The sequence below is a fragment of the Oryx dammah genome, unplaced genomic scaffold (genome assembly GCF_014754425.2).
Source record: "Oryx dammah isolate SB20612 unplaced genomic scaffold, SCBI_Odam_1.1 HiC_scaffold_24, whole genome shotgun sequence".
NCBI classification, from domain to species: domain Eukaryota; kingdom Metazoa; phylum Chordata; class Mammalia; order Artiodactyla; family Bovidae; genus Oryx; species Oryx dammah.
This window is the reverse complement of record NW_024070208.1, coordinates 2,355,462-2,372,862: the sequence shown is the minus strand read 5'-3', so window position 1 is coordinate 2,372,862 and position 17,401 is coordinate 2,355,462. Positions and strand designations below refer to the sequence as shown.

The 17,401-nt window shown below is 37.8% G+C and overlaps 1 protein-coding gene across 1 annotated transcript in view; it reads right to left on the bottom strand.

The window, feature by feature from the left end:
* DIAPH3 (diaphanous related formin 3) overlaps positions 1 to 17,401 on the bottom strand; it is a 566,408-nt gene that overhangs the window by 487,018 nt on the left and 61,989 nt on the right. Inside the window, exon 4 of the mRNA XM_040267149.1 lies at positions 1,706 to 1,810. Within this exon, the coding sequence (XP_040123083.1) occupies positions 1,706 to 1,810 (105 nt within the window). The remainder of the gene's footprint in view (positions 1 to 1,705; positions 1,811 to 17,401) is intronic.

Genomic DNA, 17,401 nt, shown 5'->3' with positions numbered 1-17,401 from the left:
TAAATCAGTTCTAACTAATGTATCATCTCCTGTAATTATATTAAGTGGATTCATGCTTGTTGGATTTAAGATTCTCTAACAGGAGACTCTGCCCGGATGACTCTACAGAAACCAGTTACACCATCCCCACTCCCCCTGCTTTCCTGCTCGTCACATTTCACCTCCCGTGACACGCTTGTGTGTTTCTGTCCCGTGTGTCCTGTGTTGCTCCACACAACACGATGACACACTCTCCTGGTGCTCAGTCACCAGGGCTTTAAGTAGTGCCTCACATATAGACACTTAACAAACATGATTAGCGAAGGTCCTAGCCATGCAGACTAATAGGAAACTTGTATTTCACTAAGGTACGTTTACTTATATTTTTAGTTGTGTTTTGCAGTATAATGATTTCAACAGTAAGAATAATAAATCACAAAGAAAAATAAAAAGTAAACAACTGCTACTACAACCTCTGCTGCCACAAGAGGCAACCACCAGTTAAAAATCTGTTACGTTCTAATCACAGTTAATTCTAACAACAAGCCTATGGTGAAGTTAGTATTAGCTCCATCTTATGTAGAAGGAGACTGAGGATCAGAAAAACAAAATTAGATGTTCAAGATCAAACAGAAGATAAATAGTCAGTTTAAAACACAGTCAGTCTAAAGCCCCACTGCTAATTTGTGATGGCTGAGTATCATCACGGAACAAAAGCAGTGCACATCTCAGTGGCAGGATGAAGGGCCCATCTACAGAAAGAGAGCTGGGAAAAACACAGTACTCAGTGAACTCCACATCTGAACATCAGGCTGCCAAAAAATGAGACATGCTTAAAAATTAAACATCACTTGAGTCTTTCTTCCAAAAGAAATACCTGAGTCACTGACTGGCCTAAGTAGATAAATGGAGTCACAGTATAAATAACTCATATTATTGTAAACTGGCCTTAGGTTAAAGTATCCCGTGAAAACAACAGTGTGTTTAGTTATTTTTCTCCAGTCCAGTTCTATTTTATGTTCAGCCAAAAGCATTCTGTATTGTCTTTTTACTGAGCCTTGCTTCCTCATTAGCTTCCACTGTATATTTTTCATCCAATCCATTCAGTCACAATTCTATGACTGGTCAAGCTCATTTGTTGTTCCATGAAATAAATTCTATGTGCCAGTCATGTTTCTCAGACATTTAGTCATTACTTCCACCCACATACTTCATGTTTCCCTAGAAAAGCAACAGCCATGTGGAGATGTAATGCTCCTCTCAGTGTCTACATTTACAATTTGTTACAAGCTAATTTTATCCACAGGGAAACTCACATTAAACATATGCCTCTAAGCCACGATTATGCATTCTGAGTTAGGTAGTTAGAGTCAAATCAGTCTCACTTTTCTAAAATACAAATGTTATCCTAATTTATAAGTGACATGAGAGATCAATACCCATCTTAATTCACTAACAAGGAGAGATGACCTAAAGTGAGCAGACCAAGCAACCACAGTGTTTCTTAACACTGTGAATGGCTAAAAAATAAAAGTTTAAAAGCTATAAGGTAAGAAATACTTGTAAATTAAACAAACTCACTATAATACTTGTACCTTTAATTATACATTCAAAAGCTCTCTGATTACAGTTGCCCGCAAACTTAGGTGCTCCATTAGACACATGTATTGTTCACTGTACTACAACATGTTTCAGCAGTATTTCTCAACTCGACAGCTTTACTTACTGTCTTGGAAGCAGTATTAATGTACTGCATCACCATTTCTTTTTTGATACTTAAGTCCTTTTCCCGCAATGGTGCCTTTTTATCTTCATTTAAATTCATATCTTCCTGGAAAACACAATTAAAAAGCCTTATTTTAGAATCTAAGTAGAGCAGCAATTCTACATACACAATGAACAGAAAATCAATAATTTGTGACTAAAGCAGCAGTAATTGTTTTGGAATGATTTCCATGTAGCTCTGCCTGGAGGAAAAAAGAAAGAAAGAAATTTAGCGATAAAGAGAAGAGTATTCTAGATCATTTGAGCAGGTAAAATACTTACCAGAAAAACTTAAAATTCACAACAGGCTAGTAAAATTACACTGACATCATCATAGATAATTAGACAGTTGAAGATTTCTGCCTTCCATAAATATATTAGGAGTCACAATTTATATATATTTGTGAAATATTATATAAAAATATATAAGCTTTTTTTTACAACAGTTGTACCTAAAGCCATCTTGCACCATTCTGAAAGCACTGTTTCACGTATCATAAAGAGTAAAAAGTAAATAAGCCAATCCCTTTCCAGATTCTGATAAGCTGCAAGCATATACCAAATACCTAATACTGATCCCAACAAAAGGCAAAGTATTCTACAGTTTGAACTGTCACTTCTTTACCCAGCGAAGAAATGAAGTGTTAAGTGCTCAGTTGTGTCTAACTCTGCAACCCCATGGACTGTAGCCTACCAGGCTCCTCTGTCCATGGAATTCTCCAGGAACGAATACTGCAGTGGGTTGCCATTCCCTTCTCCAAAAGTGGCTGAAGTAGAGAGCAGTTCAAATGGACTTCCTTCTGATCTTAGCCTTGGGTCATTTGTGTGCAATGCTAAGACATCTAAATGTATCCTTCGCCAAAGGATCTTCCCGACTCAGGGATCAAACCCAGGTCTCCCACATTGCTGGCAGATTATTTATTTACTATTTGAGCTATCCAGGAAACCTATCCCTATCAAAAACATATGTTAATTAATCTTGAATATTCTAAATCACATAAAAGTAGCTCTCATGAAAAGAGGTGCCACCTAAAAACCTAACATTTCTTAACAGCACCATTCAAAATAAGGGTTTATGTAACCTAGATCCAGCTATAGGTCTAACTGTGACTAAAAAATACAAGTCAAGAATATCCAGATAAAGATATGTAATGCAACCAGAATCTATCAATTAAGCTGCTTAAGGAAAAGGTTATTCTGACAAAGGAAGGGAGATTGAGGTAAAGAAAAGTGGCTGAAGGAGAGGGCAGTTCAAATGGACTTCCTTCTGATCTTAGCCTTGGGTCATTTGTGTGCAATGCTAAGACATCTAAATGTATATAAACTCCATATCCACTCAGAACTGGGCCCATAAAAATCAGAGCTTTGGATCACCTACAGAGGCTGAAAACTAAAATTTTTTCTAAGTTTTATAAGGGTGCTACAATTCAGACGCTACAGTTTATGCCTTTAGCTGACTCAGGTTTTGGCTACCAAACCTTTGAAGCACTTAAAAGTCGATTCCCTTCATTTCACCTTGATATAAAATTTAAGATCTTAGAAGTTGTTGCATTTGAAATTCCAATAAAAGGTAGTAATTAGTAATGTCACTCTTGGCTGTTCAGGTTAGAAACATCCTATTATGTGAATAATTATTTATTTTCTTTTTTTCTCTCTAAGCCAGTGATTTTCAACAGGCCTTAACACTACTTAGGAAGCATTTTGGAAATGTCTCAGGGCATTTCAGTTGTCATGGTGACTGAGGTGATGCTACCAGCATTTACAGGGAAAAGGTATGCTAGACATTCTGCAACACATGGACTAGTCCTGCACAAGGAATTATCCTGCATCCCACTGAGAGATGCACAAAGAGACAGGGAAAATCACAATTATCTAAGCCTAGACTCTAATTCAGGCTTCCCTGGTGGCTCAGACAGTAAAGCGTCTGCCTACAATGCGGGAGACCCGGGTTCGATCCCTGGGTCAGGAAGATCCTCAGGAGAAGGAAATGGCAACCCACTCCAGTACTCTTGCCTGGAATAGACATAGGATGGAATTAATAGGTAAGTTGTTACATATTTAATACTTTATATTATGTATCTTTAATATATATTGCATTTTCCAAAAATCCAACTACCGTGTATAGTTCCAGTTTTCGTTTTAAGCTGCACCATCATTTGTGCTTCATTTCTGAAATTCAGGTATCCCAGAACAATACTGCTTGTGGTATCTGAATCAACAGAACAGAACAATACCTATATCAACCTACATGGTAGCTGTTGTATTCACAGTGGCATGAGGCAAAGATTCCAGGATGTGACTTTATTGTACCTTTTTGAGTAGTCAATGGCCAATTGTTTATATTATTCCTCGGTGGCTCAGCTACTGAAGAACCCTCCTACTCATGCAGGATACACAGGAGACGCAGTTTGATACCCTGGTCAGGAAGATCCCCTGGAGAAGGAAATGGCAACCCACCATTCCAATACTCCATGGAAAATTCCATGGACAGAGGAGCCTGGTAGGCTACAATTCATGGGGATCACAGAGTTGGACACAATTGAACACACACACACATACTGTTTTATTACATAGTACAGTAAGGTAATAAATTGATTTTTTAATTATGAGTGAAGACAGCTTATATGATCTATTTAAAAAATTTAAGGAAAAGTAGCAAGGAAGTTAAGGAACAATTGTTATAAAAGGTGGGAGTGGGTACATAAGAACACTTTAAATGATTCACTATGTTTTTCAGTTTCCATCTAATGGCCAAACACGATCCAGCCTCTTTAACCTGCAAATTAAAATACTTAACAGATACAGAAAATTAAAAAACAGAAAACCCATTACTGTGACTGAAATCAAAACAAAATTGTAAGACAGACTTGTAAGAAAGAAAAGGCTACTGCTTTCTTTCATGAAATGCCTTTTCAAGATGACATGAGCTTATACACAAAAGTTGTATATATGGACTTAAAGGACGAAACCCAGAAGTGCCATAAATAAATTAAATTATATATACATTAAAAAGCAGCTGCATCTGGATTCTCACTTGAGCCTGCAATGCAGTGGATAGCAGTAGTCCCTAGATGGAGAGACAAGCTTGACACCACCCGAGTCAGTCAGCCACAGTCTGCAGGAACACAGCTCCCTGAAGCCACAGTTCTGGATTAAGACGGCAGCTGTGAGCCACCAGGAGTCAACACGCACACCCGCGTGTGCCTATACCAGCCATGCTAAGGGGGTCTTAGAGGGGCAGCAACCGTGCCCAGGACACTGTTTGAGTACAACGTACTTAGTGTTATAACAAGGTTACTTTCTAAGCAGAACTGAATAATACTGAGGCCTTCATGTATGGCTGACACAAGCAACATAAACTTCTGCATGTTTACCAATTCTTCCATTCAAACACAGGTCAATACGTCTATATATTGTATGGACACAGAAGGACACCGCAGTTACAGATTTTATAGAAGCCCTAAAAAACAGTTTATTTCCACATATGCAAACATTGATATATAATTCATTAAATACCTATAATAAATAAAATAATGAACAAATGATATACAAGGTCTGAGGAATACTTTGAATGAGTATTCAAATGGATATAAGATAAATATCTATTTCCTTAATTGGAAAAACCTTATCAGTTGGCTATTTAACAGAATATATCTCATTCAAAAATATTTTTTGAGCAGTCATCAATCAAAACTTCAGTTTTGATCAGTCTAAAGAGTAATTATCAGTTTTGTTGCTAAAGTTCTATTAATGCCTTAGTAACATACATTATAAATTAGCACTACCTTCATATACATGTTTAAACACAATCTTTTGCCTGGGGAAATTGGGAGTTGCAGCACCAAAAAGTAATTTTCCTCTAGTTAATTACTTTCTAATTAAAAACTACACCTAAATTGAATCACTGTGCTATTTCACTATGTGAGTATGACTAGCACTAGGGACAGATTTCAAAAATACATGGAAAAAATACTGAAGGAAAAAATATTGAGGGGCATGATACAAAATAAGCAGGATTGTTGGAAAGTGTCAAGATCATCAGAGATGAAGAAGTACCACTGATGAGGAGATGAAAAAGACACGGCAAACCAAACACAAGATGGGATGCTGGGCTGGCTCTCAGAAAAGGAAAAGCACTTCAGTGGGAAAACTGCCAACATCTGAATCAAGTCTGTGGTTTAGTAAGAACCAATGATGGTTGGTTAGAAACTAATTAATTTCTTAGTATTAATAACTGCACTAAAATTATATAAGACGTTGGTATTCGAGGAAGTTGGGTGAAGGGTATAAAAGAATCCTCCATACCATTTTTGCAACTCTAAGATTATTTCAAAATAAAGTTCTTAAAAATTAAATTAAAATACTCATAAAAATTCTGCTATATAAAATAACTTGAAAAGAACAAGAAAAATGGAACATCCCATGTTTTTTTAAAATACAGTAATTTGGGGGGAATTCCCTGGCAACCCAGGGGTTAGGACTGTGCACTCTCACTGCCAAGGGCTGGGGTTCAACACCTGGTCAGGGAACTAAGATCCCACAAGCTGCACAGTAAGGCTAAAAACAAACAAAAAATATATACAGCAATTTTTTTTAAGTCCATTAAATAAAAGGAGTACATCTGTAGTGTATTTGGTTACAGTAAATACACACAAACTTGATAGAGGAGAGGGAAGTAAAGAAGCAACCATCAACAAATCTGAATCAGACACACGTTAACAGAAGTCCATTAGAAACCTAAAGGTCGGGTATCGTTTGGAATTTTCCAAAACGCAAAGTTCAAGTTGTTCACACGTCCTCCCATACCCATTCCAAAGGTGTTCTATGAACCACCCTTCTAACTCACTCTCCTAGCATCGCTTGCTGCATCTTTTCACAAGGACCATGTTTCTAATCTTAAATAATGGTTAAATTCAAGCCAGGCACTGTGCCACAACACTCAGAAGCACTAATTGTTTAATACTCAGTAATAACCCTTTGGGTTATGTACTGTCTCTTCTTTACTGATTAGAGAAGTGAGACGGAAGGCAGTTCTGTAAGCTGACCGTAAGCCTTGCAGCACAGCTTTGTGCCTCCATTCTTATCTCCATATTATGTATCTCTACTATCTGCAGCCCCTTCCTTTGGGGCTAAGGCCACCTCACACCCTTGGGAGCGGATTCCCCCTACTGCCCATGCTGTGACACCCCTCCTGGCTTCCCCACAACCAGCAACCCTCATTTCCACTTTCCTCACCCGTGGTCTTCATGACCACACCGGGGCCTTTTATCTAAAAATGGTCCTACCTCGAGTATCACCATCATCTCCAAGATCCTCCTCTCTGATCACAATCTTCCATCTTTTCACTTCTCCCATTTCCAAGCCACCTATTTCTCGACCTCAGTGAAACCTCAGTGTTAATATCCACTCCATTATCTCCCAACCAGGCTAACTCTGTGATCTACCTGTTCCTCTAACATTGATGAGAAATCACAGGAATCTCTCCTCACATTCCCTAAAGTACTTATTTCAAACTGGCCATTCGCCAGGAGCTATGAAACCATCATGTCTACCTATCATTTTCAGTAAGCACATTTAATCTTCTCCAGGAAAAAGAACACACCATCAATTTCCTGTTTGTTCTATTACCAATTTATTTGCACACTCATTCTCCTGTACCAACTCCTGTATCGATCCAAAGATAATCCCACTCATTTATGCTCTGGATCCTCTTTCCTCTCCCCTCCTAAAAGGGCACTGCACATCAATTACCTTGCTTCCACCCCCATTTCACTAAATTCTTCTAGCTTGTTGGGTCTCATTATATAAAGATGATAATCCTTAATGGATTAAAAATTTAAAAAGCCTCCCCTCGACCCTAGTTCTCCTTTATATATGACTTTCTTTTTCCTCCATCACAGATAATTTTTAAAAGAGTTTTTTTCTACACTTGCTGTGTCATTCACAATGCATATACTCTTTAGATATCCATCAAATGAGATATCACAAAAACTCCCAAATAGAATTTGCTAAACTTCTTTTGGGACAAACATGAAACGCAGGTAGTTTTCTGGGAGATGGAGCTGCAGCCAGAGATAATAATCAGAGTCCGAGACTAAAACAATGATAGAAACCAGGTCCAGCTCCAGAGGCAGGGTCTCCAGGCGGTGGTGCCAGCACTGGCCAAGCTAAAAGTACATCATGTCTTCAGGGAGCACGAGCAGAACCACACACAGCCACTGACCTAGATCAGCCTACGCATGGCTGAGCCCTGCAGAGCAGCCCCTGCTTGAGATGGAATGAGAATGAGACACTGCCGAGACTAGATGGGGTGACTGTGCGGTGCCGCACTCTCTTAGAGGAAAGACGGAGCACACATTTTCCTAACCTGTGCAAGAACACCAAATGGGGAGCTGCAGCCCTCACCTGGAAGCCAGGTCAATGACATGGAGTCAAGCCAGCAGCTTTTAAGATGCTCCAGAGATCTCTTCCTATGTAGATGCGGCTGGAAGTTTCCACAAACCAGGATAATCCAAGTTTGCTACTATCTTTACATATCTTGACTCCATCCTAGGCTGATAAAACACTGACACAAAATATATACCTTCCACATTTTCTTTGGCAAAACTGAGAAAGAGAAAAAGATGTAATCTTAATACTCATGCGCATACATGCACTAGTGAACACCGAGGAGTAATCAAGCAGAGAATTGCAAACAGAGTGGACATTTTTTCAACTGAACTACAAACATTAGGCTATTTTCATTCATGAATGTAGATTTTACAGGACAGCATGCTCATTAAATTTACATACATCAAGTTGAGTGGGATAGTTAACGCCATGGAGAGTCAAACTAAATTTAAAATGATTGACTATTTGGAGAATTAAGCGAATATACAAGCAGCAAGTTGAAGATGGTCAGGTGCAAGGAAATTCACCCAGAGTGGAAAAACACTACAGACAAACAGAAGCATGACTAGAGTTATAAAATAGGTGCTAGAAAAACAGTACAACAGTGGATCAAAACATCCATATGGATGAATAAGCAAAATATTAAAATGTAAAAACTGAAAGCAGAGCAATACCAAAATCAAGCATTCTTACTAAGTCAACAGTTATCATCTGATTTCAGTAGTGTTCAATCTTTGTTCCATGGGTTAAAGACAAAATAATTGTTCTTGGTAGCAGTTTTGCTAAATTTTTTTCCAGTACAGCCACAAATTGGTTAAGCATTTTAAGAAGTCCACAATGATCCCCTAATTACTTCTCCTGAGACCTCAGAGCTCAACATACTATAAGCACAATTTTACCCATATTTCTTCTAGTAGTGTGATTCTATGCTTCCCCTCACTGGAATTCAGCTTCCCCATCACACAGTGTCAAAGGTCTTACTGATGCTTAGCCCTACTGAGCTGTGTTCTTACCACCAGGAATGGTGTAGTGCCAATGCAAAATCGAAGGCTTCATGATCTCATTCCAGGTAATCACATACTCTCAAACAGTACAATTCAGTTACTGTGTACTAACTGAATCTCACATAGCTCTGCAATTTAATAAACTACATTCTTAGATTAAGCCTAAGTAAAATCCAGAAACCTGTAAAAGATAGGTACAACCAAAACCCTGGAACTTGGAATTAACTTTATATTACTACTTTATATTCAAGATGCCCATAAATGTGCTAAAGCTATAAAACAGCTTTTCTTTCTTTGTCCATCATGTTTACTATGTTCTTATATAAGTGTTAGTTGCTCAGTCATGTCCAACTCTTTACAACCCCATGGACCACAGCCTTCCAGGCTCCTCTGTCCATGGGATTCTTCAGGCAAGAATACTGTAGTGGGTTACATTTCCTTCTCCAGGAGATCTTCCCAACTCAGGGATCAAACCCGGGTCTTCAGCATTGTAGGCAGACTCTTTACCGTCTGAGCCACCAGGGAAGCTCATGTTCTTATATAAACCTTTATAATAATCCTTTCATTTTTATACAAAACTATGATTATGAAGAGTCAGTTTTCTGGTTTCACCAATAGTGGGGTTAGATTCACTATTCTAGTCTCAATGTCCTTACTCAATCCAATTAAAATTAACAGGAAATCAGATGGCTAGCTCAGTAACAGGACTGCAGCCAGAAAACAGCACTTATCCAGAGGTTGACAGTGAACTCATATAATTCTTATTCAACCAAATATTCTAACCGGAGCTTGCACAAAGAGTTCAAACTATCTCCATTTGAAACCAAATTTCAATTTAACCTAAAGCCAGTATCAGAGACTAAACAAACACACAAGAAACTTAAGTATCATTTTTTCACATACTATAAATTTCAGCAGAACAGACAAGAAATGAGAGTAACATGCAGCAAGCTGCTCAACTCTAATTTATTTTGGAATAAACTGGTTGGAACTGTTCAAGCTTATTCCTAAGCACCTACAATCACAGCTGTTACACAGTCCAGCAGAAAAGAACAGTGCTACTTATAAAAGGGGTTTAACTCACTTATTTGCTCTCCACAAATGGCCAATTCTTCATAAATTACATAAAGGATAATAAAATGGTCATCTGACAAAACACAAAGGCCGACTTCCCTAGAGAAGAAAATCAGACTGGAAAAAAAAAAAAAAAAAGACCTTCACCACTGGAAAAGGCTCTACTTGCAGTTCCTAAAATTAGCGAAAGCGGAATCTTCAACATTAGCATAACCTTCATCCTTTCAAAACTCCCCTTTCGAATCATTTGACTGGGTCAACAAACTCCCACCAGGCAAAATCCAATGCCCCTAAATCATTTATTTTCTCATTTATCTGGATCTAGAAGAAACAACGCGTCATTGACATCATCCCCCTGACAAACACAGCCCATGAATCAACTTGACAATCGCCTTACTCTTCCACCCTCTCTTTCTCCTCCTCCTCCTACTTGGATTATTATTTGGATTGCTTTTAAACAACCTTTACCCGAATTTTTCAATTTCTATCTAAAGGAGAGGGAGAAAGGTGACAACTAATAGATCAGAACAAAGCATTACCATAGAACCTCTCTCATTTTATCTCGCCAACCCAAAATATACTTTATATTTTTTAAGAAATAAAAAAACCCCACAATACAGAAAAAGTAGATTTGTAAAAACTGCTAATGCTTGAAATCAACAAAGTGCTAGTAGGAATCTACAGCAGCCAATAAGCACTTAGGGAACTAACACAAAGGAGCCCTCCTTGGCTTCTGTTCCTTCAGACTCCTGGTGGCCCTTAAGACACCACTTACACACCAAACACAACAGGGATTCATTCATTCGTCTGACTGAAGAAATAGCTAAGCATAAATCCTTAATACCAACTATGAAAAAGGAAAAGAAAAGATTAAAAAAGAAAAATTATCTTTAGCATGTGCCCAGAGAGTGACAACAATGAATACGGACAGTGAGATGAACTCTGCTCCCAGCAACCATACCAAAAAGTATCAATTCAATTTCATCAGTTCACCTGAGCTCTTCTTTTTTCCTCTGGACCTTACATTTCAAAGATATCTGAACTGACTACAAAGCTAAGAACACAAAGATACTTCACTATTTAACTCTATATGTACTTATCTTTTCTTGCTTAGACATAGTATTCACCAGAGCAGAAGAAACAAAGCAGCTCGTGCAACATTCATGCAGTACACCCTGAAAGCATGAAGGGAACAAAAGGAACAGTTAACTGTCCAAAGCCCATTAAAATACAGTTCTTATGAAAATACCGGAAAACTGATCTAACGAAATAATGCATAAAAACAGTCACTCGTTTGATCAGCAATGGATGATATACTCAATTTAAAGGATAAAAATTAGCAGAGCCATGTGTCTACCCTATCGGAAGAAGATCCTAGTGAAGGGCTGGCCAACTTTATTCAAATACCTGAAATGGAAAATAAAGAAAAACAAAATTCTTTACTAAATACTTTAGTAACAGGGGAAAAAAAAAACATATTAACTCTTTTCTGCAGTTTTCTACTCACTGCAACGAAAGGAAAAAGAAAGGAATAAGAACAGAAAAAGATGTAAAAGTTAGCCACAGATATCCTGATTATATACACAGAAAAATATGAGGAACTCTAGAAATAATAAAAACTGAGAATTCAGTAAGATTACTGAATGTAAAAGGCAACATGCAAATTAATAATCTTACTAAAAATTTTAAGTTTTTAAAAATATTAGTTATATTTTAGAAACCAAGGTATAAATCTTATAAAAGATACACACAACCTCTAAGGGGAAATTATAAATGTTACAGTTTAGGAACAGAAAAATATCTAAATAAATAGATAGCTATAATATATCCAATGTTCACAGGAAAATTTAATATCACAAAGGTTTTATTCTACCTAAATCAATAAATTTATTGCAATTCCAATCAAGATCCCAACAGGTTTTATAATAAAATCTAACTGATTTTAAAATTAATACAAAATCACTAAGCGGCCAAGAACAGTCAGGATAATTTTAAACAGAGGAAGGAAGTCCTAGATATCAAGGCTTATTACATAAAGTAATTAAGACAATGGATATAACTGCAGAGCTAGACAAATAGAACAATGAACAAAATCAGACCTCAGAAACAAACAGTGGAGATATTACAAATGATCGACAACAATGCCTATTCAATATAATATTTATTATATTAATAATGCTATTAATATAATAGAAAAACTAGTTACCATGTAGGAAAAATACTTTCTCATATCAGATTTTAGGAATATAGTAAGAACAGACCTATGATGTCAGTATAGAGAAGGATTTCTTAAAAAATATACTGATGATATATTTAAGACTATTTAAAAATCAAAATGGAGTAACTATGGTTTAGGCATCCAAATGGAGCTAGACCATTATAGATGTGGTTTTAGACACATTCCTGCATCACTGAGAATGTGAATTTTCTCTCAACTTTAACAAACTCAAGAATACAACAAACCACTTCAAAACAGTACCTGCTAGCTGCACCCTTGTAGTTTTCTAACAAAGAACAAACCTGACTGCATTCTGGATCGATTCCTTTAGCTCTAACCTTTGTGCTCTGTTGCCTTGCTTAGTCATGCTGGCTCTGTACCTTTGTAAAAAAAAAAGATTGCCTATAGCCTGGAATATACCTGGTAGCCTATTCTTAAGGCTCTACATCCCAGGTTTAGCCCTTAAATGTCTAACACTTTACTCACTGGGCTTTCCTCGTGGCTCAGCCGGTAAACAATCTGCCTGCAATGCAGGAGACCTGGGTTCAGTCCCTGGGTTGGGAAGATTCCCTGAAGAAGGGAATTCCTTCTCACTCCAGTATGCTTGCCTGGAGAGTTCCATGGACAGAGGGATTAAATATTTAATCCTTAAATGTATAACATTTTCATTCATATAGAGAAAAAATGTTGAGGAGCAGAAATAACATTTGTCTTGTTGAAGACTTACAGGAACCATGTGGACAACAGCAAGAACAAAGAATTTCTGCACCAGGAAGTCTGCAACAACCTCCACCTCTTTTAGTATAAAAGCAGCCTGAACTCTAACTCAAATAGGATGGTTCTCTGGGGCCCTAGTCCACCATCTTCTAGCCCTGCTGGCTTTCTGAAGAAGGTCATTATTCCCTGCCCCAACAGCTTGTCTCTCCACTTATTGAGAAGCAAGAAGCAAGTACCAGCTTGGACTGGGTTAACAGGTTCAAAGTCCGTCCCCTTCACAACTGTGGAATCATTTCAGACCCCAGCCGATCCCTACTCAACAAGCACCCTTACTTCTTTCCAATTCCAGTTCTACTAACCTTGCAGGGCTTTTTGGCTTACTAAGCCTCCCCCAATTTGTAGTCCAAAGGAACACAACTCAAGTGTTCCTTGAATCTATATCTCCTGGGCTACAGTCCTAACAAACCCCAATCTTTATTCAGTCAGGTCTCTGTTTCTCTAAAATTTTGGTTAACAACACAAAAAGATGGAATTGAAAGGAGTACACCAGGATTTCAATTAATTACATGCGTTCTATTCTTTTTTGTATACCTCAAAAAGGAGGCTGGAATTAAAAAAAGCACACAAAGTACTTCAATTAATTATATAGGGTCTACTGTTTTTTGTGTACCTCAAATACCCTATTTAAAAACAACGCCACTGAACAAAAATAGATTCAACTCTATAATACATCTGAAAATTGTTTCAAAATTAAATTGTGAATGGCTTTAGTATTATCTGTACTTTAGTATTATCTGTTTCCTCACACTAAAGCTAAAATATGTATTAAATAGCAGGTCATCTAAGCTCTTAATGCCAATGGACACTTCAAACAAACGCTGAAAAGGCAATGCTAATGGCAATCAATAAATGCACTCTCTCCTACATTACAACAGAGCCTGGTAAACATATTCCCAAGAAAAGATTAGAGCATTATTATTCATACTTAAGTACTCTGTGCAATTTTATTAGACCATTTCTTCCATGCTTACAAGTAATGACAGGAAGTCCAGAATTTAAATAATTTTTTTCAAAGTAACTCTGTCATCACTGGCACTCATTTAATGCCTGTTGATGATCACAGCTTGATAGATGACCTTGCAGCTTTTGTTCTCTCAACATACAGTGAAAGTGAAAAGACAAAAATGGTATGAATATATGAAACTTTTCTTCCTATTCATTATTTTAACATTTTTAAGTTATCCAGCAAACCAAAATTTGATAAAGTTAACCACCACCAAAACATAGAATTGAAGGTGAAAAGAAATATCAAATCTTAGACATCTTAAAAGTTAGAAAGATACATTTAATTCAACAGGCAGTTATTTGAGATGATAAACCAGCTGAATAATGTTGCATGGATTTAATCTAGTATAGAGACATATCAAAATAATAAATAAAGGATAAAATTACACAAGGGACTTACACATAAGTTCTCAGGGGCAAAAGATCTGGACACTGCTCATTTTTAGTCATTGATGAAGAAAACTACAAAAAACACAAATAAGTGGAAAAGTATCCTGTGTTCATGGGTTGGAAGAATTAGCATAATTAAAATGTCCATCTTGTTCACAGCCATCTATATGTTCAATGCAATGCTATCAAGATTCCAATGGCATTCTTTATCGAAAAAAAGAACCGCCAAAGGCTATGAGTAACCAAAACAATCTTGAAAGAGAACAAAGTTGGAGATATAACACATCTCAAGTTTGAACTATATTACAAAGTTACAGCAATTACAACAATATGGCACAAACCCAGAGAACAACAGAACAGAATCCAGAGTACAGAAATAAACCTATGCTATGTGATTGACTAATATTTGAAATGGGAGCCAACTATACTCAATGGAGAGAAACAGTCTCCTTAATAAAGCAGGAAAAACTGGATCATCACACGCAAATAAAAAAGAAAGAAAAGAAAAGAACTGGACCCCACCTTATACCACTCACAAAAATTAACTCAAAATGTATTCAAGACTGAAATGTAAGACCTGAAACTCTAAACTCCTAGAAGAAAACATAAAGGAAAAGCTTTTCCATGTTGGTTTTGGCAATGAGCTTTTTGAACATGACACCAAAAGCACAAACTACAAAAACAAAAATAAATGGAAGGATTTTATCAAATTAAATAGCTTCTGCACAGCAAAACAAAATTTTAAAACTCAACAAAATTAAAAAGCAACTTGTGAAATGGAGAAAATATTTGCAAGCTACATATGTGATAAGAGGTTACTATCCAAAGTACATAAAGAACTCATACAACTCAAAAGCAAAGAAATATTATCTGATTAAAATTGGAAAGAACTAAAAAAAATTTTTCAAAAAAAGTTAAACAAATGGCCAACAGGTACATGAAAAGAGTCACAACATCACTAATTATTAGGGAAATGCAAATCAGAATCACAATGATATATCACCTCACATAGTTAGAACGGTGTCAAAAAGAAGTATGAAGTGCTGCGGAGAATGTGAAAAAAATGCACTCCTGGTGGAATGAAAACTGTTACAATCACTATGGAAAGTGGTATGGGTGTTCCTCAAATAATTAAAAATAGAAGTAAGCATATGATCCAACAATTTCACTTCTGGGTATTTATCTGAAGAAAGTAAAAACACTTACTTGAAAAGATATCTTCATGCCCCTAGTCAATGCAGCATTACTTACAATAGCCAATATAAAGAAACAAATATCTGTTGAGAAATAAATGGATAAAGAAACTGGTGTGGGTGTGGGTGTGTGGGAGGGTGAACGGGGTGTAATGGAGTACTATTCAGCCATTAAAAAGGAAATCTTGCCACCTGTGGCAACACAGATGGGCCCTGTGAACACTATGCCAAGTGAAATAAATCAGGTAGAGAAAGACAAATGTGTAGCTATCACTGAAATGTGTTATCTAAAAATACCAAACTCATAGAAACAGCATTGACTGGTGGTTGCCAGGGGCTGAAGGGTGGAGAGATGGTCAATGGGTACAAATTTACAGTTATAAAATGAATCAAATCTTAGGATGTAGTGAACAGTATGGTAACTCTAGTTTAAAAAAAAAATCATACTTGAAAGATCTGAAGAGAGTAAATCTTAACATTCTCACCACAGGGGAAAAAATGATAATTATGTGAGGTGATAGATGTGTTAACTGACCTTATTGTGGCAATCATTTTAAAAAATATACATCTATCAAATCATCACACTGTGTACTTTAAGTTTACACAATATTAAATGTCAACTGTAACTCAATAACACTGGGAAAAAATAAGAAAATGAATTGAGGTTTAACATCTTTTAATGAGCTCAATTATAGCTGCTCCTTGTAAAAGACACAGCAGAGTGTCAGAATATATGGGATATTCCACAATATGAAAGGGCTCCAATTCCCCAGAAGGAGTGTACAGTGAACCAAGGTAGAGAAAGATGAAACAAAAGGGACAGAGGCAACACTCAGAGGAGATAAAAGGACAGACAGAGGAAGAAACATGGAAAGTAAACCAATATGAACTGGCTAGAGGAGGAAACTCAGGAGAAGGAAGAAAGTGTCCTGACACCCAAAGGAAACGAGAAGGACAAGAGGCCAGCTATGCAGCGTGACACGGTGCAAGCAGGGCCTGACGGCTGGGCAGGCACCTGCAGCTGGGGGGGCACACATCTGCAACAAAACAATCCCCACAGGCAAAGCTGTGGGCAGAAAGCGCCAGCGTCAACCAGGCTTTGTGGAGGGCAGGCTCTGAACAGAACAAGACAGGGGTTGGAGCACAGCGCACTCTAGCTTCCCACGGAGGATATGGATCCTGGAGAGCAGCAGGCCTGGCCGGCTCAGGGGCACTGCACCCCAAGGGGACCCACGAGAGGAACGGGCTCATGGGAGGCCGGGGGAGAACACCACCAGAGGCGAGGGAATGACAGGCAACGCTGCGAGCAGGAGAGCCACGCAGATCCCCAGGAGAAAGGCATCCGTGATGGCATCTGTAATCTCTCACACTGCTGGCGGGGGCTTCCCGGGGGGGCTCAGTGGGAAAGAATCTGCCTGTCAAGGCAGGACACACAGTTTCGACCCCTGGGTCAGGAAGATCCCCTGGAGAAGGAAATGGCGACCCACTCCAGTATCCGTGCCTGAGAAATCCCAAGGAGACAGGAGCCTGGTGGGCTACAGTCCTTGGAGTTGCAAAAGTCAGACACGACTTAGTCACTAAACGACAACAATACCTGTGGCAGGCAA